Source organism: Prionailurus bengalensis, chromosome E3 (genome assembly GCF_016509475.1).
Source record: "Prionailurus bengalensis isolate Pbe53 chromosome E3, Fcat_Pben_1.1_paternal_pri, whole genome shotgun sequence".
NCBI lineage: Eukaryota > Metazoa > Chordata > Mammalia > Carnivora > Felidae > Prionailurus > Prionailurus bengalensis.
Window position 1 is genome coordinate 23,247,225 of NC_057357.1, and position 25,336 is coordinate 23,272,560.

The following is a 25,336-nucleotide window of genomic DNA, read 5'->3' on the forward strand; positions in this document are numbered from 1 at the left end:
GGCCTAGTGGGGCCGGGGCGGCGTTGGGGAGCGTGGGCTTGCAGGCTAGGAGGCCTGCGCCTTTAAGGGGCGGGGCTGCGCCCTCTGTGGCAGACGCGGATTGGCTGGAAGGGGTCCTCGGAAGTGATGCACCGAGAAGCCCACGTGTGCGGTTCCATCCCACATGGCGGTGCTTCTGAAGAGGCTGCTGCAGTCGGCGAGGCCCCCCGCGGCCTTGGGCCGCCCCGTAGGACGGCGCGAGGCCAGCATGGGCACTGATCCCGGGGCTGCAGTGCGGGTGCGGTTCGCCCCCAGCCCCACAGGTAACCTGGGCGGACGTGACGCTGTAGGTCGAAGTCCATTGTACCGTGTCCGCCCCCCGAATATTCCCGAACGAATCCCTTCCGGTCGAGTCAGACTGGGCGGGCAGCGCGACCCTATTTTGCAGGCGTAGAAGTAGGCCCACAAGCGTAATTTATTCACATTGCCAGGAAGTTCTTTGTGTTTATCGAACTGTACCATTACTTTCGGTCCCTTTTTCATGTATTCAATAAATGTTTATTGAGGACCAACAGTGTGCCAGGTATTGTTTTAGGCGTTGGGATGCCGTGGTCTCCAGGAACGTTTTTGGGTCTTGTTCTCAAGAAGCCTATCCTATAGTATACATTATAGCCGCGACAAATACGTGTAAAAATAACTGTAGTTTTAGTTACAGATGCCGTGAGAGAAATGAAGCAGAGTAGGGGTCTGGGGGTTAGATAGGAAGCTCAAGAAGGGCGTGTTGAGGATGTAGCGTTTGAATTGAGAACCAAAAGACAAGAAGTCTATGTATGTAAAGTCTGTATGAAGTCCATAAGAGGGACTTTAGGCAGAGGAAATTGCAGGTACAAAGGTCCTGTGGTTAATGTTGGCACTCAGCAAGCCAAAAGAATTAGGCAGAGGCTCACTGTATGCCCTAGTGGAGAGCTTGTCAGGGTGTCCCCACCATTTCCCCCTGGTTTGTTTTTCTCACGGAGGCTTCCTTCTGCCCTCTCCACACTGAGCATTCCTCTCATTCAGAACCTGTGGGTCCACATGTAAGCCTTTGTGTCAAGATCCCACCTGCACAGAGTGACAGGATCTTTCCTGGCAGGCAGCAGAGTGTAGAGCCGGCCTCTCAGACCATGGTGACAGGACTGGTTTTTAATTTCTAATTGATTATGGATCAGTATTTTTATATAACCAATAGAAATGTGTTACTAAAAAGGACAAATATTGAAAGCATACAAAATATGAGCCTATTTCTGTTGAATTCACCAAATATAAAATTACTCTGTCAAATTGCTGTTTCTAAATATTTTTTCTCAATTTCTGTACTTACTTGGTTATGAACTGGCAGCAGTTTCTAGACCAGCAAGTGTCTGTACTTGGCTTTGCACAGCACTCATGTAGTGGTTGGGGGCCACAAGGTCTGAGGTTGGCTGGGTCCAAATTGCCAGCTTTGCCGTTTGTTAGCTGTGTGACATGGGCAAATTGCATAACCTTCCTGAGCTTCTGAGTTTTACCCTCTGCCAAACAGGGCTAGTAATAGTTCCTGACTTGTGGGTTTGAGCTAATGCAACTGAGGCACTTAGCAAGGTCTGGTACTTAGCACTTAATAAACAATATTCTCTATTGTGATTATAGTTCTCCTTTTTTTTCTGATTTGCAGGAAAAGCCCATACAGAAAAGGCTGCTAACTACAGACAGATAAAACATACTGACTACAGACAGATTTATGAAACAACATAGGTCATTAATAGCTAAAATTAATTGAAGGGTATACTTTGACCAGCGCTTAGGTCACAACAGCCCTGTAAGGAAAGTTTCTTTTTTCTTTTCTTTTTTTTAAATCTTAGCAGATGAGATTGAAGCTCATACACATGAAGTAAAGTGCCCAAGGGATAGCAACTGGTAAATGGTGGATGGAGAATTTAAATCCAGATTACTGGACCCCTGTCTTCTGTCTTGGGGACCTCTGGTTTTGTGGTTGCCTTGTAATAACTAGCAGAAGGTCACACATAATCCGTGTTGAAGAAGTTTGCCTGATGCCAGAAGAGCCTTATGGGTCCCATGCTGCCTCCTAAACCTGTAGATGCAGAGAGGCTCGTTATGGAGTCAGAGCCATGGCCTGGACCAAAGAAGATAAGATACTAGCTTTTTTTTTTCACCTAAGCACATCATTGAATTTGTACATGTTAAATGGATGTGTGGTAATGGGTTCAGTGGATAATCCTCTGTCCTTATTTGGGTAAAACTTGGCCTTGAGGCAAATCTAAGTAGAACAGTGGGTGCAGTTAGGAAGAGTTGGAGTCTTTTTTTTTTTTTTTTTTCCCACAAAATTACATGCTCTAAAACTTGGGTGGTCTTCTATTTCCAGGATGAGGGGCTAAAGAGGTTGACCACCCCTGTCCTCTCCTGCGGCAGTCTGTCTCGGTGTTGACTGGAAGGATGGGACAGGGGTAGCTGTTCCTTGAGCTTCGATATTCACTGGGACGTCCTGGTACAAGCAGGGCTTACTTGCGTCTGGCTGAGGTGTGTCAGTTCATCTTCCCTGTCTTGACTGAGTGTTCTCTTCTTATACTAGGCTTCTTGCACCTGGGTGGCCTACGCACTGCCTTATACAACTATATCTTTGCCAAGAAGCACCAAGGGAGCTTCATCCTCAGGCTGGAAGACACGGATCAGACCCGCCTTGTGCCTGGGGCAGCAGAGAATATTGAAGACATGCTGGAGTGGGCAGGTGAGGCGGTCAGGAAAAAAACCCTTCTCCAAGGGGGAAGTGGGAGCAGGGAAAGGAGCCAGTAGGCCTCACAGGGCCCAAGCTGGACAATGAGGAGTTCCTGGAGAGATGGGTATATTTGTGCTGCCTCAGGAGGCATGTGCCCCCCCAAAAAAGATGCTAAAGAAATGCTCTGAGGCTGTTTTGAGGTTCCTGTTCTTAGAGTGTCAGGTGCTACTGGGAACGGACAGGAAACACAGGCCAAGCATAAGATGGAATTGGAGAGGCAAGGCGTGTGGTGAGCAGAAGGCTCCAGCCCCTTGTTCCCATGTGGGAATGCTGGCCCAGCTTGTCCAACCTTCTGACTTCCAAGAGGAGCCAGAAATCCAGGTTTTTGTTACTGTTTTGTTTTTTTTTTTAATGAATACTTGCCATTGTTAAACTTGAACTCAGATTTTTTTTTTTTTTTTAAACACACTGTGTGAGCCAAACTAAATGTGTACAGCTTCTAAAGTCAGTCTTCTTATGGGAAGTTTAATCTGAAGGACTGTTAAACCCCAGGAAGACAAGGAGGAGTGTGTTTGTGTTCCCTGGGTCAACAATTGCTTACCTGTCAAGACAGGTATAACCAGTTAAGTTCTCCAAGGAAAAATACCAAAAATACCGAGACTTTTATGAGATGTGTATTTTAATCTGCAGTAAATTATTAACTAGACTTTGGATTCCCAAAGGGCAGAAACTGATTTCATTTTTATCTTCTATTGTAGAACATTATGGCAGATGCTTAGTTGAGATTAGTTGAGTAAAGGAATTCATTCAAAGAGATCACTTATTGTAATTTAGGTCGTGTTCCAGCGTTGAACAGAGACTCTGTTGTCAGTAATTGGAAGACAGATAAATTAATTCATTTTCACCATGATGTTAAGTGTTAATGTGTGCTATGGGGAAAAGGTTAACAGGTTAGAGAACTGACAGGGAGGGATGCTGTTTTAGACAGGGTGGTCTTCTCTGAGGAGGGGACATTAAAGCAGAGATCACACAAAGTGAGGGGCTAGCCCTGTGGCTACTTGCACGAAGACTGTTCAAAGCAGAGGCAGGGCACCTGGGTGGCTCAGTAGGTTCAGCACCCGACTCTTGGTTTTAGCTCAGGTCATGATCTCACGGTTTCATGAGTTCAAGCCCCACATCAGGCTCTGCGCTGGCAGCCTGCTTGAGATTCTCTCTTTCCCTCTCTCTCTCTGCCCTTCCCCCACTCGTGCTGTCTGTCTTTCTCAAAATAAATAAATAAACTTAAAATTTAAAAGCAGGGCATCTGGGTAGCTCAGTTGATTAAGCATCCGACTTCAGCTCAGGTCATGATTTTGCAGTTCGTAAGTATGAGCCCTGTGTTGGGCTCTGTGCTGACAGATTCTGTGTTTCCTTCGGATTCTGTGTTTCCTTCTCTCTCTGTTCCTCCCCCACTTGCACTCTGTCTCTCTGTCTCTGTCTCTCTCTCTCAAAAATAAAGATTAAAAAATTTAATTTAAAAAGCAGAGGGAATGGCAGATGTGAAGGCCCTGATGAAGGAAAGCATAGGGCGTATTAGAGGAGCAGCAAAGAGGCCAGCATGGCCCAAGGACTGTGAGCAAGCAGAGGGACTGGAGATGTGAGGACAGAAGTTGGCCGGTACTGAACCTGCAGTACCAGGCAGGCCAGGATGAGAACTTGGATTTCACTGAGTGTCTGCTATATGTCAGCCACTGTCTGAACAGGAGGTCCAGGGGTGAAAGAGTCCTACCCTTGGAGCCCCTGGTGCAGCACGATTGTGTAAATGACGCCTGCAGCCCCTCAGCACAGCTTCCTCCGGTGTGGTGGAGAGGCAGAGCTGACTTCTGTGGCTTCTTAATTTAGGAGTCACCCTTTTTGTGTGTAATTGACATATAATTTACCTGACACGAAAGTCACCATTTCAAAGTCTACAAATCAATGGTTTTTATTGAAAGCTGTTTAGGGTAGAAATACCACCATCCGGCTCTTTTGTGTCCCCTTTGTCTCTGCAGAAAGTGTATATTGGTTAAATCTGTCCTTTGTGACCGGAGGAAACTGGACCTTGGGCTGGAGCTGTGGCTTACAACAGATCGCATTTCATATAACGGCACCCATCGCAGTGGTTCTGCGTGTGTGCACCAGGCTGAGCACTTTGAAAGTACCAGTGCGTCCCGTTCTTGCCACCGCCCCGCATGCTAGAGCATAGCTCCGCTTTGCGGGGAAGGAGGCTGAGGCAGTACAATCAGGGTGAAAAGCGTGGATTCTGTGGCCCCCTGGCCTGGCTTCGAACGCATCTGTACCGCTTGCTGTTGGCCAAGTGACGTAACAGAGCCCCTCTGTGCCTCAGCGTCCATACTGAATGGGGGTCACGATGGCGTCTACCTAGTAGGGCGGTTCTGAGGCTTGATGGAAGTCATGGGACACAGGAGCAGCCTGGCAGGTGCTTGGCACTGTGGCCCTCACCCGTCTTCAGGATCCCTTGTCACAGCTTCTCTGGCGCAGAACTAGGGGTCCAGCCAGGGCTATGCCCTGAACCATACTTCGTTCTTTGGAGCCATCTCTTCCAGGCCTGGGCTGCTTTCCCCCTCCCCAGGGAAAGGACAGATGGAGAGGAAGGGCAGTTGAGAGCGTGGACTATGGAGGTGACATACCCCTGTGACTCCTTATCTTTCAGGCCTCACAACCTTGAGCGCTTACCCTCTCTTGTCTTTCAACTGGTCACCTATAAAAAGGAAATCGCGACAGTAACAACCTTGAGGGTTGTTGTGAGGATTAAAAGCTTTACTGTATGCATAAGGCACACAGAACAGTGTCGAACCGGTGCTGTCAGCATCTTCATCGTTAGAATTTGGTGAGCATTCTCTCTTGTTGTGCCGCAGGCATCCCCCCAGACGAGAGCCCCCGCCGGGGAGGTCCAGCGGGGCCGTACCAGCAGTCCCAGCGACTTGAGCTCTACACCCGGGCCACGGAGGCGTTGCTGGAGTCTGGCGCTGCTTACCCCTGCTTCTGCTCACCACAGCGCCTGGAGCTCCTGAAGAAGGAGGCCCTGAGGAATCACCAGACGCCCCGGTGAGAGCCCCAGCCTGTCGAGGCTGCTTCCCCAAAGTCGCGTGTGTCCCTCATCTGCATGACAGATTCCCCCCAAACTGTGGTCCCTGCACGGCCTCTTTGGTCAGGAGTCTGGGCGCAGCTCTGCTGGCTCCCTTGGCTCAGAGTCTCTCTCAAAGCTGCAGTCAAGGTTTTGGCCAGGTTTGTGGTTTCCTCAAGACTGGCCTTGCAGAGGGTCCGCTTCCATTTCTCTCATGAGGCTGCTGGCTGACCGTGGGCTACACTGGCTGTTGTGCGGAGATGCCAGCTCCTTGCCATGTGGGCCTGTCCACAGCACAGCTCACAGCATAGCAGCTGGCCTCGCTGTGGGCAAGGTGGACAGAAAGCAAAAGAGAGCAAGACAGAAGCCAGTCTGTTTGTAACTGAACAGAGGAAGCAACATCTTGTCACTTGTGCCGCATTCTCTTCCCAAAAAGAAAGTTGTTAGGTCCAGCCCACACTCCAGGCAGGGGATGACACAAGGGCAGAAACACCGGAGGTGGGCATTACTGGGGCCATGTCAGAGCTGCCGACCACACTGGCTCTCAGGCAGTAGTAACACGTAAAGTAACTTCAATTATTTGTAATTCTGAGTAAGTAAAGTTTTTTTCAGAGGCAGAAAGATGTATATGCAAAGATCTCTCCTAACCCTGACTCTGGCCCCTCAATTTCCCTTTCTATGAACAACTGCAGTTAGAATTTTCTTTCTTTTTTTTTAACGTTTATTTTTAAATTTTTTTTAATGTTTATTTTTTGAGAGAGACAGAGCACAAGCAGGGAAGAGGCAGAGAGAGGGAGACACAGAATCCAAAGCAGGCTCCAGGCTCTGAGCTGTCAGCACAGCACGGACAGCTGTCAGCACAGCACTCACCAACTGAGTCACCCAGGCACCCCATATATTTATTTATTTTTGAGAGAGAGAGAGCACATGTGAGCTGGAGAGTGGCAGAGAGAGAAGGGGACAGAGGATCCAAAGCAGGCTCTGAGTTTACAGCAGAGAACTCAGTGTGGGGTTTGAAGTCATGAAACGTGAGATCATGACCTGAGCTGAAGTCGGATGCTTAACCGACTGAGCCACCCAGGTGACCCTAGAATTTTCTTCTGTCTTCTCCAGAGACACTCAACGCATGTACCCTGATGAACACGTATTGTTTCTCTTCCCCATTCCAATGGCAGCACACAATATACGGATTGTGCAACTTACCGTTCCCACTTACCTTTTTTGAGGGTATCCAATCTATATAGGCCCACACATTTTTCTTATGCTTGCATGGTATTCCACTGTACAGATGTAACATCCGTTAAACAGTTTCTTACTAATGAATCTTGATGCCATTTCTAATCTGTAGTTATAATGAAAGAGCTGGGATGGATCATGTTGACATATGTTGTTGTGCACGTGTGCAGGGTGTTTGTTGGAGACCCTCCCAGATGAGGAATTGCAGGGCCAGTTTGGAGCTTTGATAGACACTGCCTGTGGCCCTTGACCACCTTGCTTCCCATCAGCAGTGGCATCAGGACATCTTGAGTTCCAGTTTGTTTGTTTGTTTATTTATTTATTTATTTATTTATTTATTTTTTTAAATATTTTTTTAACGTTTTATTTATTTTTGAGACAGAGACAGAGCATGAACAGGGGAGGGTCAGAGAGAGAGGGAGACACAGAATCTGAAACAGGCTCCAGGCTCTGAGCTGTCAGCACCGAGCCCGACGCGGGGCTTGAACTCACGGACTGTGAGATCATGACCTGAGCCGAAGTCGGATGCTTAACCGACCAAGCCACCCAGGCGCCCCTTACTTATTTATTTTTTAAAGAAATTAAAACAAAGTTTTTTTAAGTTTATTTAAGGAATCTCTACACCCAACGTGGGGCCCAAACTCATGACCACAAGATCAAGAGCCACATGCTCTTGCGACTGAGCCAGCCAGGTGCCCCGCCCCTTTTTAAGATAGGCTTCATGCCTGATGTGGGGCTTGAACTCACATCCTTTAAAGTCAAGAGTCAAGCTCTCATGGGCACCCCCCACTGAGTTCCAGTTTAAATGAACTGTTTGGACAAGCACTGGATATTTGTATGAGGTCATGATATTCACTGCAGCTTTACTTTTTTGTCATAAATAGTCTACTTGTCTATTGGTAGAAGGTTATTTTTTAAAATTATAGTCAAGTTCTGTTGTGGAATCCATGCAGCCGTTTATTAGTTGAACACTTAGCTCTGTGTCAAGGAGTATATTTTCAAGCTTTACATTTCTGTGTCAGGATTCTTCAGGGAGTAAGTAATGGAACACCCCTTTTAAAAGGGACAAACCATGCTAACTAACTTGGATGTAAATTAAAAAAACAAATAGATAAAATTTAAAAAAATTAATAAAAGGGACAAACCAGGGGTGTCCAGCTGGCTCAGCGGATGGAGCATGCGACTCTTGATCTTAGGATCATGAGTTCAAGCCCCATATTGATGGTAGGATTTACTTAAAAAGAAAATAAAGAATAGGGGTGCCTGGGCGGCTCAGTTGGTTAAGCGGCCAACTTCAGCTCAGGTCATGATCTCCGGTTCATGAGTTTGAGCCCCGCATTGGGCTCTCTGCTGTTAGTGCAGAGTCTACTTCAGAGCCTCTGTCCCCTTCTCTTTCTGCCCCTTCCCAGCACTTGCACACAAGTGCTTGCTCACTGTCTATCTCTCTTTCTCTCAAAAATAAATTTAAAAACAATAATAATAATAAAGAATTTAAAAGAGAGTGGGGGACAAATCAGAGCTTCTCATGTTCTAATGTGCAGACGACTTACCTGGGGATCTAGTTAACATGCAGATTCAGATTCACCAGGTCTGGGCTGAGGCCCGAGATGCTGCATTTCTGACCGGCTCCCAGGTGAGGCTGTTGCTAGGGATCCACAAACCATACTTGGAGTAGCCAGGGCATAAACCACACAGACATTTGTCACTTACTCTGCAGAAGTCTGGAGGTGGATGACTCAAGGATAAAACCAGCAGCTTCAAGACATCAGCGCTCTGTTGTGGCTTCTTCCTACCTCCCCTGCCCCACCCCCTACACTAGCTGCAAGTGGCTGCGGAGGCTGCAGGCATTCTGCCCTCACAGGACAACATCTGAAGGGCACAGGGGGAAAGCAGAGGAATTTTCCTCTTGTGGCTCTTTTGCTCTCAATTGGAGAGGCAATCTTTCCCCCAGAGCCTAAGCCTCCCCTGCCTCCAGGCATACTTTTCTTTGAGTCTTAGGGATTAGAGTGGTCTGGCCTGGACCAGTTGCTGGCAAATGGGAATGGGATTGCATGATTGGCCACACCAGCTGTGATTCAACCCCCAGGACTAGGCATTTTGCTATTTCCTCATTAGCAAGGAAGAAGAGGGAGAGGCTGGCAGGTAGGCAGGCACAAGTGTCTGCCACACTGTTACCAATTACTGTCTTCCCCATACGTCACTCCGCTCCCTGTTCAGGACTGGAAACAGAGCTGGAGAAGTAGATGACTTGCCAAGGTCAGCCAACTATCAGAGACAAAGACAGAATTCAGTCTGTCTGTAGTCATCCTAACCTCTGTGACGCTCTGCTTTAACAGGTATGACAATCGGTGCCGGAAACTGAGCCAGGGGCAGGTGGCCCAGAAGCTAGCCACAGGCCCCAAACCTGCTATCCGCTTCCGCCTGGATGGGGAGGCACCAGCCTTCCAGGACCTGGTGTATGGCTGGAATCGGCATGAAGTAGCTAGTGTGGAGGGGGACCCGGTCATCCTGAAGAGCGATGGCTTTCCCACATACCACCTGGCATGCGTGGTGGACGACCACCACATGGGCATCAGCCACGTGCTGCGGGGCTCCGAGTGGCTGGTCTCCACCTCCAAACATCTACTTCTGTACCAGGCCCTGGGCTGGCAACCACCTCGCTTTGCCCACCTGCCCCTGCTCCTCAATAGGGATGGCAGCAAGCTGTCCAAGAGGCAAGGAGACATTTTCCTGGAGCATTTTGCTGCTGCCGACTTCCTGCCAGATGCCTTGCTGGACATCATCACCAACTGTGGCTCCGGGTTTGCAGGTACCTGCCCACCTGGGAGTTTGCAGTGGGACCAGAGCAGCGAGTTGCTGGGGCTTTGGTTCAGGCCCACCTGGTCTTCAGGCCAGGCTGTGCCATATACTAGCTGCACGCTCTTGCCTAAATTCATTCTTTTCTCAACAGATGTTTATTGAGCCAGACGCTGTGTTAAGTGCTGGGGCTACAACAGTGAACTAGCTAAATGTAACCCCTGGCCGTAAGGAGCTTATGGTCTTTGAGCCTTTCCTGCCTTTCTATAAAATGGGGATAAGTGTTTACCTCATAGGGTTAAGTTAGGATTCACTGAGCTCATGAGTATGAGGCACCCAGTAAGGTGTCTGCCACTCTGCACAAAAACCGTAGATCTTATGGTTATTATAATTATATTACTCCCACTATGGCAAGTGTGGGTTCCAACAGAATTACTAAGACTGCTATGACCCTAGTGTATTCCAAACTGAGCCCTTATCCTTGGTCCAAGACTTAGAGCCCAAGGTTTAAAGAAGCAGCAAATTAGGATGACCTCTTTGTGGAGGGGATTTCTAGAAATGTGGCACTGGTAGTCTGCTTACTGTTTATTCTGCTCTTGTCTCATTTACTCTTTAAAATCGTCTTTAGAGGATTAAATTATCCTTGCTGTTTATAAGAGAATTGTGAGGCTCAGACAGGTTTGATGACTTGGCAAAGCCATGCAGCCTGTAAGGGACACGGCAGAGACTCCCTGTAGGCCTAGGCCTGGCCACGATGCCTGCTGACCGCATGGGACGGGGCTGTAGCTCTGGAGAAGCAGCTCCCCGCGCAACGATTCTCCACACTGCCTGAGGTTTGGAACCACCTGGGAAGCTTGGAAAGAATACTGATGCTCAGACGCCATCCCAAACCAGCAGAGTCAGAATCTCTGGGGCACAGCCAGGCAATGAGCATGCTATTCCTGCAACCCACATCTTTGAGGGCAGTGAGGGTTGGTTTAGCCTGATTATTTAAAAAAATTTTTTTGAATGTTTATTTATTTACTTAGCATGAGTGGAGGAGGGACAGAGAGAGAGAGAGAGAGACACACACACACACAGAATCCACAGCAGGCTTGGATCTGAGCTGGCAGCACAGAGCCCAACATGGGGCTCGAACCCATGAACCATGAGATCATATCCTGAGCCGAAGTTGGACGCTCAACTGACTAAGCTACCCGGGCACCCCTAGTCTGATTGTTTTCAAACTTGTTTTTCCTGAGCGACAGAACCCTTTCTGCAAATGAAAGCCCCTTCAAGGCCCGTGATCTATAAAAGAGTTAGAAGTTGAATCCCTTGGGTCAGAATGGAATGGGAAACCCAGAACGTGATCACCTAGCCTCCCTTGTGATTGAAAAGCGAGGGAGGGGGCTGAGGCTGGGCCTGCCTCCTTGCAGAGAACCAGATGGGCAGGACCCTGCCTGAGTTGATAACACAGTTTGACCTGACCCGGGTCACCTGCCACTCAGCCCTGTTGGACCTGGAGAAGCTCCCGGAATTTAACAGGTGAGTGGTGAAGCAGGGAGGCCGCTGGTACAAAAAGGCTTTCTTGCTAATGAGGGTACCCATGGCAGAGGGTCTAGTGGGCTTTGGAGTCACATGGACCTGATTTTTACTGTGGGCTCATGTGTCCGATGCTCCGTGAACACAGAGCATGTAAGTCACCTAACCTCCTGGAGCCTCTGTTTCTTCCTCTCGAAAATGGGGCTAATAACAGTACTTACCTGTTAGGATTGTTGTAGGAGTTCAGTTAAATTAAACGTTGCATCAAGGTGTTGTACACACCCCCTGGCACATAAAAAGTGTTCTGTAAATGATAGGTACTGTCTCTGTCATTACCATTATTCCTGGTCGTCCTTTGCATGGATTCTGTTAGCCATGGCCTAGAGAAAAGGGGCATCTTCGCCTCGGAATCACCCCTTGCCCGCCCCCCCACCAACACGGTGACTGAGCACTGTCTCATGACACCTGTTTTAACATCTCATGTAGCTCTTCACTCAGACCTCTAAAGCCAGTTACAGTTCAGATCACTGTTGACATATCCATCTAAGGGCCTTGGTGGTAAAGCCAGCAGATAGATGTGTACTTAAGGGACAAGGGACTCAAGGATGCCGTCTCTTGAGCACTGGTTTGGGGACAGGCTCTCTGTGCTTTACTTGCATGAGCCCAGAGAATTCGCATTGACTGCAGGTATTGAAGGTTGTTACTTCATTTATCTCCCATCAGACATCAGATCAGTTGTCTGACTTTGCACTCTTTTGCATAGAAGGAAACGACACATAGGGCAGTGTTCCATAACCAGCCCGTTCACGCAGCAAACGGCAGGCATCCCTTGAATGGGGTATTCACCAGTGAATGCAACTTGAACCCTACCTTTCTGATTGTAGGGAAAGTGGTATTTCAAGGAAATGGGGCACGGCGGGGAAATACTTTGTGACCCATTCCAGTCCTCCAGCATGAGGGTAGCCAGAGGAGGATGGAGGTGGGCTCTGCTCGGCGTGGACCCAAGAGGAGATGCAGTTTTGGGACTGCCACAAACGCAGCCGAAGCCATTAACGTTTAGATGTTCCTGGCATCGAGCCGCTGCTGTGATTATTTCGGTAATAGCAGTAAAGGTAGCACCGGTAGTCGTCAGAGCAGCACCACAAGTGTGGTGGAAGTAGTGATGGTAATTGACATTTATTTGGCACTTCCTGTCTCCCAGGCCCTAGACCTTCCATGTATTATCTCAAGCGTGGCCACTAGGGTCTCCTGATTGCTTTCTGTCTATGGTCTTCTCCCACTGCTGCGGAGATCCTAGAGACACTTTCAGTATGTGGTGTTAACTCCTTTTTAAGAAAATCATTATTTTTTGGGTAGCGTGTGCTCCAGATAGCTTCGCAGAGGGTCTCATCCTTCCCCCCCCCTGATGTGCGGAACCCTCAGTCCTGACCCCCTGCCCGCCTCCAGCTGCCTTTTCCTCTGTGCTTTCCAGATAGTCCCTCATGTAGTCTGCACAGTGCCCTGTGACGGAGGCCCCTGGTTGTCCCTGTGGTGTACATGAGCCTCCTGAGGCTCTGGACAATCATGTAACTTGCTGCAGACCTCTCACAGGGCCGGCCTGATTCACAGGCCTGCCCCAGTTCCAGAGCCCAGAAGATATGCCCCCACCGCTGCCACCTGCCTTTCTTCCATGCCAGGGCAGCCTAGGGAGGGGACTGAGGACTGGTTAAAGCTTTGCTGCTCCCGAAGAGAGGGAGCAAGGCAGTTAGAAGAATTCTGGAAAGAAGAACATTGGAATTGACAAGAAAACCTGAACTTCTTGATTATTTGCCCTGGATTCAAACAGCTGTGCACTCTGAGCTTCAGATCCTATAAATCTACGTTCTTGATCTCTGCCTTTTTTTTTTTTTTTTTTTTTTTTTTTTTTTTTAATTTTTTTAACGTTTATTTAGTTTTGAGACAGAGAGAGACAGAGCATGAACAGGGGAGGGGCAGAGAGAGAGGGAGACACAGAATCTGAAACAGGATTCAGGCTCTGAGCTGTCAGCACAGAGCTCGACGCGGGGCTCGAACTCACGGAGTGTGAGATCACGACCTGAGCTGAAGTCGGATGCTTAACCGATCAAGCCACCCAGGCGCCCCATCTGCCTTTTTGTGCCGGAGTCTCATGCTTTAAACTATGCAAGGAGGCAGACACTTGTAGATTGTACCTTGTAAAGTCAGGTGCCTGTCGAGGCCAGCAGCCAGCACGGGGGTAGGTAGCAAGCCTGGGGAGAGGCACTGGGGAGCAGAGGCCCTGGCAAACTGGAGTGCTCTGTGCCTGTAAACCGGGCGGCCTCCACTCTGCTCCCGCTATTGAAGTGTGGGGCACGAGGGCCCTTTGCAGCCAGATCTTCTCTGATATCCCAAGAGAAGCCAGAAATCTCTGTTTTTATGTGATCTCTTTCTAGTTTAAAATGTTAGCTACTATCTTAGAAACACAACAGGATACCTGAGTTGCTTGGGGCTCTTAGGCTGACTTAGACCTTGGCCAGATCCCTTTCCTGTATGATCTGTTTCTGGGCTGTGGGAGGGACAGCTCATATAACGTGTCATTCTTCAAACTTTGCTCCCTTAGGGAGAGGGTTTGGAGGGGACTGGGAATGCCAGTGGCTGCACGGTCCCTTGGTTTCTCTTATAGGCTGCACCTGTGTCGGTTGGTGAGCAGTGAGACCCAGAGACGCCAGCTGGTGGGGAAGCTGCAGGCCCTGGTGGAGGAGACGTTCGGCAGCCAGCTGCGAGACAGGGATGTCCTGGACCCAGCCTACGTGGAGAGGATCATCCTGCTGAGACAGGTGTGGTGTCAGGGAGCTCCGGTGACTGAGGGAATGGGTGGCGCCCCCCTTCTTCCCTGTCCTCAGTGTTTTCAGCGACTGCCCCTTCCCCTAGGGTCACATTTGCCGCCTGCAGGATTTGGTCTCCCCGGCACATTCCTACCTGTGGACTCGCCCTGCCGTGGGCCGAGCGCAGCTGGGCGCCATCTCGGAGAAGGTGGACTTGATTGCCGAGCGTGTGCTGGGGTGAGTTGCTGCAGGCCAAGCTCAAGGCTCCGCCCCTGAGTTCCCTCTCCCTCCCAGCGCCCCCTTCCTCCAGGACTGGCTGCGGGGCCTGCCACACAACGCATGGCTAGTGACAGGGTCTTGGCAAGATGATCACTCTGGTAGGGGGGCTTTCCCAGAGGAGCCAGACCCTCCCCAGAGAGGGCAGTGTGTTTGGGGTTGGGTTCACCTGGGTTCCCTGCCAGTGTTGCCGCTTACCCAGTCCTTTCTCCTGCCCAGGTGGCGTCGCTATGGCACCTCTTTGAGCTTCCATTTCCTCACCTCTAACGTAGAGATGCTACTACAGTCTTAACTGTACAGGAACAGAAATGCAACCAAAGCTGGCTTAAGCCCAGCCTAATTCAGGGGCCAAAAACATATCACCAAGACCTTATTTTTCTCTCTGTCCCTTTGACCTTCTGTTCCACACTTCTCAATGCCAGCTACTCTTTCTGCAGAGACTCTGTATCGAGTAGATGGAGGGTGGGGCTCTCTATCAGACAGAAGAAATGACAGTGCTTACCCCACGAGGAAGTGGCGATCCAGGGCTAAAGAGCTTTTTCCATATCTCAAGGGTCCTGATGTCCCTAGATTCTGCTCTTGTCCACACGGTGCATGGTGGCTCATAGACCATCCATACTTTAGCCAGAAGAGGAAGGAGGAAAAAGGGAAGGGGATGGGACACTCCTACTCCTTACGGAACAGACTTAAAAGTTACACATTCATTTCCACCTGTATCTCACTGGCCAGAATGCCTATCTTTCGGCCATGCCAAGCTACAAGGGAGTCTGGAAAACTTTTTTTTTTTTTTTTTTTTTTAACTTGGCAGCCATGAGCCTGGCTAAAAATTTTATCACTCTATATGAAAGGAAAAAAAGGAGAGCAGCCTCTCTCATGTCTGTGCCCTGTTTGTAAGACAGCTCCAACATCACAAAGTCTCAGCCGTGTCTTAAGATGAACTCTGACGGAACCCTATTAGCTACATTTTTCTCTCCGAACCAGTCACACGAGGCCTGGGGAATGTGATGTGCCCGTTGGCGTAGGTTAGCTCATCAGCTCCTGGGCCGTAAATGGACCCCCAGCCAGGGCACATGAGCTAAGAATGGGAGCCAGGTAATTCCTCAAGGAGATTTGGGGTATCAGGAGAAAGGGAGGTGGATGCTGGGCAGCAAAACCCAGTGTCCGTTTTACCTACCTCCTCCCAGCTTTGTCATGAAGATTCAAGTAGGTCTTAAGCGTTTACTTACACATGCCTGCAACTTGCTATTTATATGCATTAGGTCTGTATACGTATGTACACAGGGTGTGTGTGGATATGTGTATACGCTGAAATTCACAGCCACCTAATAAAGTATCTGGTTAAAACGTTATCCCCATTTTATAGGTGAGAAAATCAAGACACAGGCTAAGTAACTTGCCTAAAATAACAGTAAGTTGGAGGAGCAGGGATTCAAACCCAGGCGAGGTTGGGCCTAGAGGCCATACGCTTCTCTCCAAAGTGCTTGGACAGTGCCTGATATCTAGAAACCTCAGTGTATTGTCATAATAAATAAACACCTGGAAATGATAAGAAAATCATGTGGCAAAAAATACAGTATAATACAAATAGTAGAAGAAGGTCTATGGCAAAAAGTATGTGTTTCCTCCTACTGCAGCCCCCAACAGAAATGCAGCCGCCCTTAGCAGTTTCCTTTATGTAATGTCTGAGTATTCAGTGATATGGATATGTAACTCCATTTTTGTCTTTTTAAAATTTGAAATTTGATGTTTTAATTATGAAAACATTCAAACCTCTTTTTTTATGTTAATGTTTATTTATTTTTGAGAGAGAGAGAGTACCCCCATTCAGACCTCTTAAACCTGAGTTTAAAAGCTAGAAAGTGTGAGGCACCTGGGTGGCTCAGTTGGTTAAGCATCTGGCTTCAGCTCAGGTCAGGACTTGCAGTTCATGAGTTTGAGCCCCGCATCGGGCTCTGTGCTGACATCTCAGAGCCTGGAGCCTACTTTGGATTCTGTGTCTCCCTCTTTCTGCCCCTCCCCTGCTCACGCTCTGTCTCTGTCTCAAAAATAAGTAAACGTTAAAAAAATTTTTTTTTAAACCTAGAAAGTATAAAAAAGGTAGATATTGGGAAATCCAGTTTTATCCTTGTCCCCCATCTGTTCAGTTCCAGAACTGTCTGCGCATTACTACCCTTTTTAATTATATCTAAATGATCCTTTTTTTTTACACAAAAATACGGTAACACTGTTCTGTGTCTTTTGATTTGTTTGTTTCACTTAACATATCTGTAGATCTGCCCAGTCCTTAGAGAGAATCCTTATTATTTTCTACAGCTACACTTAGGCCATTATTGTACCACTTTACGATAATTTATTTAACTCATTTCCTATTGATGGACATTTGGATTGCTTCCAGATTTTGCTGTTATGAACAGTGCTTTAGTGAATAGCCACATATAGACATTATTAATCGGGTTTGCATTTATATCTCTAGGATAAATTCCCAAGAGTCATTATTACAATACTCCTTTAATTTAGGGCATTCCACAATAGGAGCTCTTAGTGCTAATTCACCAGGACCATTGCCTTGACTCCACATCCCTGCCATGGGGTTAGATTTCAGAGACACTCTGGGGCTCCCACTCAGGACAGGAAAACTGACACCCAAGTGTTCTGAAGCTGCCAGATTTCTTAGAAGTCCCTTCTGTACCCACGCCAAGCTCTGGGCCAGCTCTAATGTGTCCTGAGCTGCCATTGCCTGTGACCTGTCCCTCTTCTACCAGCTCCTTAGCAGCCTGCTTCCCCACAGTGGCATAGAGGAGAGTTCCTATGTTTTCCCATGGTAAATTTTAACAACTTTTTTTTAAGTAGGTTTCATGCCCAACATGGATCTTAAACTCATGACCCTGAGATTGGGTTGCATGCTCTACTGACCAAGCCAGCCAGGCACCCCATTTTCCACATTAAATTTTTTTTTTTTCTTAAGTTTATTTATTTATTTTGGGAGAGAAAGAGCATGAACTGGGGAGGGAGGGAGGGAGGGAGGGAGGGAGAGAGAGAGAGAGAGAGAGAGAGGGAGGGAGGGAGGGAGGGAGGGAGAGGGAGACAGAGAATCCCAAACAGGCTCCGCACTGTCAGCCAGGAGCCCAGAGTGGGGCTCAAACCCTTAAACTGTGAGATCATGAGCTGAGCTGAGATTAAGAGTCAGATGCTCAACTGACTGAGCCAGCCAGGGGCTCCTCAGTGTTAAATTTTATATTTTCTGTATTTTATCTTCTGGATATAGGAATAATAATAAGCACGTGGCCGAGTTAATGATGCAATAAGCATGGTTATTTTTGCCTCCTGTTGAAACTCAGTGGCTCAGAATCCAGAGTTAGTAAGGGAATCTGTCAGTACCAAGAGGCAGTTTCTTCCCATTACTTACGAGCACGGGTCCCCCAGCCAGTCACCCTCCACGTGAAGCCTGTCAGTGGCAGGGGACTGTCTGGACCCCATTGAGCACGGGCAGTACCCCAGTTGGCATTGTGGACCATCCGCACTAGTGGAACTGTCCAGGCCCTCTGCAGCATTTCCACTTTGGAATCTCTGTAATAGCTGAGGGGGACTGAGAAGGTGCTGTAAAATACAGGCCCACCCACCCTGCTCCCGTCCATTGCTCTAGCTCAGAGATTAACAATTTTTTTAAATGTTTATTATTTATTTTTGAGAGAGAGAGCAGGGGAGGGTTAGAAAGAAAGGGAGACACAGAATCCAAAGCAAGCTCTAGGCTCTGAGCTGTCAGTACAGAGCCCGACGTGGGGCTCGAGCTCATGAACCATGAGATCATGACCTGAGCCAAAGTTGGACACCCAACCAACTGAGCCACCAGGTGCCCCTCCAACTCAGAAATTTTTTATTTTATTTCTTTTTTCTTTTTTTTCTTTTTTTTTTTTTTTTTTTTGGCAAGTGAAGCTCTAACTGAATGGGGAATCTCTCTTGAAACTCCAAACGCACCGGTGAGAGAGGATCTCAGCTGGCTACCAGCAAAGCAGAGGGCGATTGTTGGCCTATTGGATTTTATTATTATTTTCTAAACATTTATGCTTTTTTTTTAACTCATTAAGCTTTTTAACTTTCTTTAACTTTTTAAAAAAGTTTTTAAGTTCATTTGTTTTGAGAGAGAGAGTGCAAGCTGGGGAGAGGTAGGGAGAGAGGGGGAAAGAGAGAATCCCAAGCAGACTCCGCACTGCCAGCATGGAGCCCGATGTGGGGCTCAAACTCACAAACCATGAGATCATGACCTGAGCCAAAATTTAGAGTTGGACACTCAACTGACTGAGCCACCCAGGTGCCCCTGGCCTACTGGATTTTAGATCCTTACGTGCTTCAACTTGTGGGCAAAGAATGTTTGTAGCAAGAGGTGGGCGCCAGGCTGGCTGATGCAGCAGCCTGTGCTTTGGTGGGCCCAGGCAGCCGGCACCATAACCCTGTTCCACTTTGAGAACTGCTTCATGCTGGCCAACGTCCCTGACTTTGTCACCTACAGGTGCAGTGGCCTATCAGAGTGCAAGCCCTTCTGGAAGTGCACACAGGCTGGGGTCACCTACTTCTTCATGAAGCTGTGCAAGGTGCTGTTCCTGGCCACTCTTTTCCCATCTGGGAAGGTGGCATCTGACTTTATTGGGGAGTTCATAAAGGCCAGCATGGATGTGGCAGATCTGATAGACCTAAATTTTGTTGTGTCCCAGAATACAGGCAAGTGGGGAGTTCAAGATCATGGTTGTTGCCCTAAAAATTTTTTTTAAAGAATGATTGTAGGGGCACCTGGGTGGCTCAACTGGTTAGGCATCCAACTTCAGCTCAGGTCATGATCTCACGGTTTGTGAGTTGGAGCCCCACATTGGGCTCTGTACTGAAAGCTTGGAGCCTGGAGCCTGTTTCGGAATCTCTCTCTGTCTCTCTCTCTCTCTCTGTCTCTCAAAAATAGAGAAACATTTTAAAAAATTAAGATAAAAGAATGATTGTAGCAGGTTGGTGGCAGTACTGTTACTGGAGCCGGGGTCTCCCGAAGTCTCTTTCTTTCTGCCCTTCTGTGCTACAAGCCCTCTCCCCTGCCCAAAGAGTCTCCCCTTTGCCAATCCTAAAGCTGTGTTTCAAGTAATTTCACAGAGGGCTTCATTCTTCCATCCTATGTCTAACCTGTTCTGAGTTTGTTTTTAGATTCTCTTGCAATGTTTCTGAGCTCTTGGATATAATAAATATTAGCTAATGTTTAATTTCTTAAAAAAAAATTTTTTTTTAATGTTTGTTGATTTTTTTTTTTTAATTTTTTTTTTCAACGTTTTTTATTTATTTTTGGGACAGAGAGAGACAGAGCATGAACGGGGGAGGGGCAGAGAGAGAGGGAGACACAGAATCGGAAACAGGCTCCAGGCTCCGAGCCATCAGCCCAGAGCCTGACGCGGGGCTCGAACTCACGGACTGCGAGATCGTGACCTGGCTGAAGTCAGACGCTTAACCGACTGCGCCACCCAGGCGCCCCTGTTTGTTGATTTTTTTGAGAGAGAGACAGAATGGGAGTGGGGGAGGGTCAGAGAGAGAGGGAGACATAGAATCCAAAGCAGGCTTCAGGCTCCGAGCTGTCAGCACAGAGCCTGATTTGGGGCTCGAACACATGAATCGTGAGATCATGACCTGAGCCAAAGTCAGACACTCAGCTGACTGAGCCACCCAGGCACCCCGCTAATGTTTAATTTCTAAATGAAATACAAGATCTAGTGTTTCAGAGTGTTTACTGTCTATTCAAGCAACGTACTTAGTGCCTAACAAGTTTGAACTCAGCCCCACCATAGCCCTGTGAGTTACAGACACCATTATTATCCCTACTTTATAGATGAGAAAACTGAGGCATAGCGATCACATGACCTTGAGGTAGAAATTAGTAAATCCTCTTACTGTGGTACCATCTGCGTTTTCCTGTATTGTGCTTGGATTATCTGTGTATTTGGTTCCTTAGTTGTTTTTTTTTGTTTTGGTTTTTTTCTCAAATTGGAAAGGGATGGGGATCTTCTTCCTTCCCTTCTCCCCCAAGCAGACTTGAACACTGGTTGTGAATGTTAATCATCAGAAATCCTCCCTCTTACCTACTTGCCACTGGCCCATGCAGGCCCTCATAGACTGGCTCTTTTCTAGGCTTTTATTTATTTATTTAAGTTTATTTACCTTTTTTTAGTAATCTCTGCACCTGACATGGGGCTCAAACTCACAACCCCTAGATGAAGAGTTACATGCTCTTCCCACTGAGCCAGCCAGGCGCCCCTCTTTTCTAGGCTTTTAGAAAGACCCGGTATGAGCTTAACTCAGGACGTGCTGAGTGGAGAACTGAAGAAGGTATCAGAAGGTCTGGAGGGGACCAAACACAGCAACGTGATGCAAGTCCTCCGAGTGGCCCTCAGTGGACAGCGGGTAAGTGGACAGATGGGCTGGACTGTTCCCTGGAGCCCCTCATTTATCCGTTCAGCTGACATTCAATGGCAGTCATGCTCTGGTTTGGGGGTACAAAGACAAATGAAACACGATCACTCCCTTCAGTCTCTCAGCAGATAGTATTTATGGAAGCACCTACTATGCAGAAGCACCGTTCTGGGTACAGTGGGCCCAGTAGTGAATGAAACATGCACTCTCCCTGCCTGCATGGAGCTGGCGGTTGATGGGGGGCCAATAGACATATCACCACGGGAAAACAGGCTCCTGGGACCCATCCTTGGCCACGGAAAGTAAAGACAACGCAATGCTAACTGTGCCCCTTCAGACGCAGGCAGTGGCACTGGGGTTGGCCTGGGGCGTAGCGCCTGCAGACTGGGGCTGGGCTTTAGTTCTTTAGGCAATATAAGGCAATAAGGCAGTTTCTCTTTTTGTTCTTAGCAAGGACCTCCGGTAGCTGAGATGATGGTGTCCTTGGGAGCGAAGGAAGTACGGGAACGAATACAGAAGGTGCTTTCCAGCTAGAGAGAAGATATGACAGAGGAAGAGGCAGCCCTAGGAACCTGGACGTGCATGGAAATTGCCTTCAGAGCAAAGCAGAAGGGGCCTGGGGTCCATCAGGAAGCTCACAGAAGGAATCCCGAGTGGAAACGGTCTCTGGGTGCACCCAGTGCGTTTATGGCTTCCTCTCACCTCGTGCTTGGTTCTAACACCACATTACACAGCACAGGTTAGGAGCTGGTTCACGAGGGCTTGTGTCATATTCAGCTCAGGCTCCCGTAATGGCTTAAACAAGAGAAAGTTAACTTCCTCACAGTTCTGGAGTCTGGAAGTCCCAAGTTCAAGGTGTCAGCAGATGGGGCTTCCCAGAGGCCTCTCTCCTTGGCTTGCCATTGGCCACCTTCTCTCTGTGTCCTCGCATGGTCTTTCCTCAGTGTGTGCTCTTGGTGTCTCTCTGGGTATTCAGATCTCTTCTTATGAGGACACAGGTCAGATTGGATTAAGGCCTACCCTCATGGCCCAATTTTAACTTACCTCTTTAGAAGTCCTGTCTCCACACACAGTCACATTCTGAGGTCCTGGGGGTTAGGGCTTCGGCATAGGAGTGTTGAGGGGATGCAGTGCAGCCCCTAACAGCTTGGCATCTCCCTGGACTCACGGGTCGCAGTGTTCAGGCCCCGCTTGTAGGTGAAGCAGTAAAAGATGAATGACACCAGCAGGGCTGAACTGGATGGCAGACTCTCTGGGGCTTGTAAAAGAAGTGACCGTCTGCCGAGGGCGAGCACTACGCTTTATACCAGTCTTACACACTCTGCTTTGTCCTTGTATTCGGGCGCCTGTGTCTCCTTCTCTAAAGGCCCTTTCTTCCTCTTTTCTAGTTCTCCAGACCTGGTCCTCAGACTGGAGACCTTCATCCCCCCTGTTTTACACCTTTTTCTTCATACCTACCTCCTCCTTCTGCCCATTCTTGTAAGTCATTGTCTGCAGGTTTCTGAAATAAGATGTTCTTTTTTTAAAAAAAAAAAACTTTTATTTATTTAAGTAATCTCTGCACCCACCATGGGGCTTGAACCCACAACCCTGAGATCAAGAGTCACATGCTCTTCCGACTGAGCCAGCCAGGTGCCCCTGAAATAGGTGTTTTCATTGGGGTGAATAGGAATAGCTAAAGAGAAAGGAGGATGATGTCTGCCTATAAAAACTGTACTGGAAAAATAAAATAAAATAAAAATTTGAAAAAGACCCTGCTGGGGCTCCTAAGCTTTTCCTGTATGGCAGCCAGCCTCCAAAATGTCCCCCAGTCATTCTGCCGTCCTAGAAGTCACATTGAGTGGGGCTGACTTGTGATGCCTTGTGGCTTCTGTCTTATCCTCTTGGATCCCTTGCTTTGTGGGAAGCCAACTTCCACATCACAGAGACACTCGGGCAGCCCTCTGAAGACATCCGTGGGACAGGGAACTGAGACTTCCTGCCCGCAGCCATGTGAGCGAGTCATCTTGGAAGCAGGTCTTCCAAGCCCCGGTCAGGTGTTCAGACACCATCCTCCATGAAAGATCCTGAGCCAGAACCACTCAGCAAAGTTGCTGCTGAGTTTTGGACACACACAGGTTATAAGATAATAAACGTTTATGGCCTCAAGTCACTTGGTTTAGGGATAATTTGTCACCCAGCAATAGATAGCCTTTTGCCCAGGAGAGTAGGGAAAGGGGATTCAGGGTTTGTTATGCTTTGCGCAGTCCTAGTCTTCGCTTCAAAAAATACATCAGGTGAAGTTCTTTGGTTGCAAGTAATAGAAACCAACTCTGCCAAACATAAGTTGATTGGAGACTATGGGTTTATGGAGAGTTTAAGTCCGTGGGAGAGTCAAGGAATCTATGAGAAAGCCAAAGAATCAGGGCTTGGAAAAGACAGGAATTGAGGGCACTCTGGTTATCGAGGCAGCAGGAGCTAATGGCCAGTCTTGTTCTTCAGTGGGGATGTCTGAATCTCGGCTAGCTTTTTTGTTGCTGTGGTTTGTTTCCCTACTGTGTTTTCTCTTTTAGTTCTGGATGACTCATCTAAAGATTTTGATTTTTTTTTTTTTAATTTTATTTATTTTAAGTAATCTCTACATCCAAGGTGGGGCTCAAACTCACAACCTGGAGATCAAGAATTGCATGCTCTTCTAACTGAGCCACCCAGGTGCCTCTAAAAGATTTAGATTCTAAAAAGAGAGTGTCTTGGGGAGCCTGGGTGGCTCAGTCGGTTAAGCCTCTGACTCTTGATTTCAGCTCAGGTCATGATCTCACGGTTCGTGAGTTCGAACCCCGCATCAGGCTCTGCTCTGACCTGCTTGGGATTCTGTTTCCCTTTTTCTCTGTCTCTCCCTTGCTTGCTCTCTTTCTCTTTCAAAATAAATAAAAATAAAGTAAAAAAAAAAAAAGTAAATAAAGAGAGAATGTCTTTTTATTTTTTTTAATTTTTTAATTTTTTATTTTTTCAACTTTTTTTTTTCTTTTTTTTTTCAACGTTTTTTTTTTTATTTATTTCTGGGACAGAGAGAGACAGAGCATGAACGGGGGAGGGGCAGAGAGAGAGGGAGACACAGAATCGGAAACAGGCTCCAGGCTCCGAGCCATCAGCCCAGAGCCTGACGCGGGGCTCGAACTCACGGACCGCGAGATCGTGACCTGGCTGAAGTCGGACGCTTAACCGACTGAGCCACCCAGGCGCCCCGAGAATGTCTTTTTAGACACCAGCGGTTAGAACTGTGATTGTGTTGCCATTTGTTAGCCAGGAATAGGTAGTCCCTCAAGAATTATATCCAATGCAGGAAGAGTCATCCCCAAGGAAAAGTAGGAAGCTTTTTCCAGAAGAAGGGGTAATGAAGAAACAACAGGTATTTCCCACAGAAGGAGATGCAGAATACTAATACTTAGGGTTTATCGTGCACATATGTGAGCCTCGACCACTGCTGTGCCTCATATTATGCTGGTAAACATTGTAGTCCGTCCTTATTCAATTTCCAGAACCACATGAAGAAGGTAGTCTCATATCTGTGTTACAGGTAGGGAAACTGAGGCACAGAAGAGTTGATGAACTGTTCTGAGGTTATAGTATGAGGCAAAGCAAGGATTTAAACTCAGGCTTATGACAACCCAGAGCCCAAGGTCAACTCCTTACTGAGTGATACATCAGAGCTTCTGTTTCTATGACACACAGGATGGTTACAAGGAACTCTGGCTCGTGAGTTGATAAAGCTGCTGCCACGTCCTCAGTTGGAGGAAGCCTGGGTTTTCAGACTGGGGGTTTTGCTCAAGACCGTGTGTGTGTGTGTGAAGGGATGTCACACATTTGAAATAACCTCAAGTCCATCCCCCAGCACTTTTGAGAGCACAGTGAAGTGGTAAAGGCCACAGAGGCCAACTGTCTAGACTCAAAACCCAGTTCTACTGTCTACTTAACCATATCTGCTTTACCTCAGTTTCCTCATCTGTAAAATGGGGATAACAATTGTTCGTGTCTCAGAGTGGTAAGGGTTCAAATAGATGATGTATGTAAAGTTCCAAAACTGTGCCTGGCACTTAAATGTTATCGATTACCATTGTCACCACCACCGGTAATTTCATTCTTAGAAATGGCGATCTTGGTTGCAAAACCTAGAAACACACTCAGACTAATTTAAGCCACAAAAGGAATTTGTTGAAAGAGGTAGGCTGTCATAGATCCGAAGGGGAGGGCTTCCAGCTGAACCTTACAAGAGCTTGAATCTGTATCTGCAAACCCACCAAACCCACTCTTGTCCGTCTGAGACTGCAGTTTCTAACGTGTCTGCTCCCCTTGTCTTTCCTCTGCAGGCCGGCTTACTATATGAAATTATCTAGTGTACTTATCCATGTTTACTGCCCGGCTTACTCTAAAGAACCTGAGATTAGGACTGGCAGGAAG

The 25,336-nt window shown here is 47.8% G+C and overlaps 1 protein-coding gene across 1 annotated transcript; it reads left to right on the top strand.

Moving 5' to 3' along the window:
- The first annotated feature begins 52 nt into the window (after positions 1–52).
- On the top strand, positions 53–22,652 carry EARS2 (glutamyl-tRNA synthetase 2, mitochondrial). Its single transcript, XM_043560282.1, has 9 exons — positions 53–302; positions 2,585–2,740; positions 5,626–5,815; positions 9,407–9,879; positions 11,282–11,390; positions 14,047–14,200; positions 14,295–14,425; positions 20,755–20,890; positions 21,350–22,652. The coding sequence occupies exons 1-9, from the start codon at positions 164–166 to the stop codon at positions 21,431–21,433; spliced, it is 1,572 nt and encodes a 523-aa protein (XP_043416217.1). The 5' UTR covers positions 53–163; the 3' UTR covers positions 21,434–22,652.
- Positions 22,653–25,336: the final 2,684 nt, after the last annotated feature.

What these genes read in the sequence shown, in the direction of transcription:
- EARS2 (XM_043560282.1), top strand. Translation starts at nt 164, where the DNA reads ATGGCGGTGCTTCTGAAGAGGCTGCTGCAGTCGGCGAGGCCCCCCGCG. An exon ending in AAGCTCCCGGAATTTAACAG is followed by an intron (nt 11,391 to 14,046) that starts GTGAGTGGTGAA and finishes TTTCTCTTATAG; the next exon opens with GCTGCACCTGTGTCGGTTGG. An exon ending in GGATCATCCTGCTGAGACAG is followed by an intron (nt 14,201 to 14,294) that starts GTGTGGTGTCAG and finishes CCCTTCCCCTAG; the next exon opens with GGTCACATTTGCCGCCTGCA.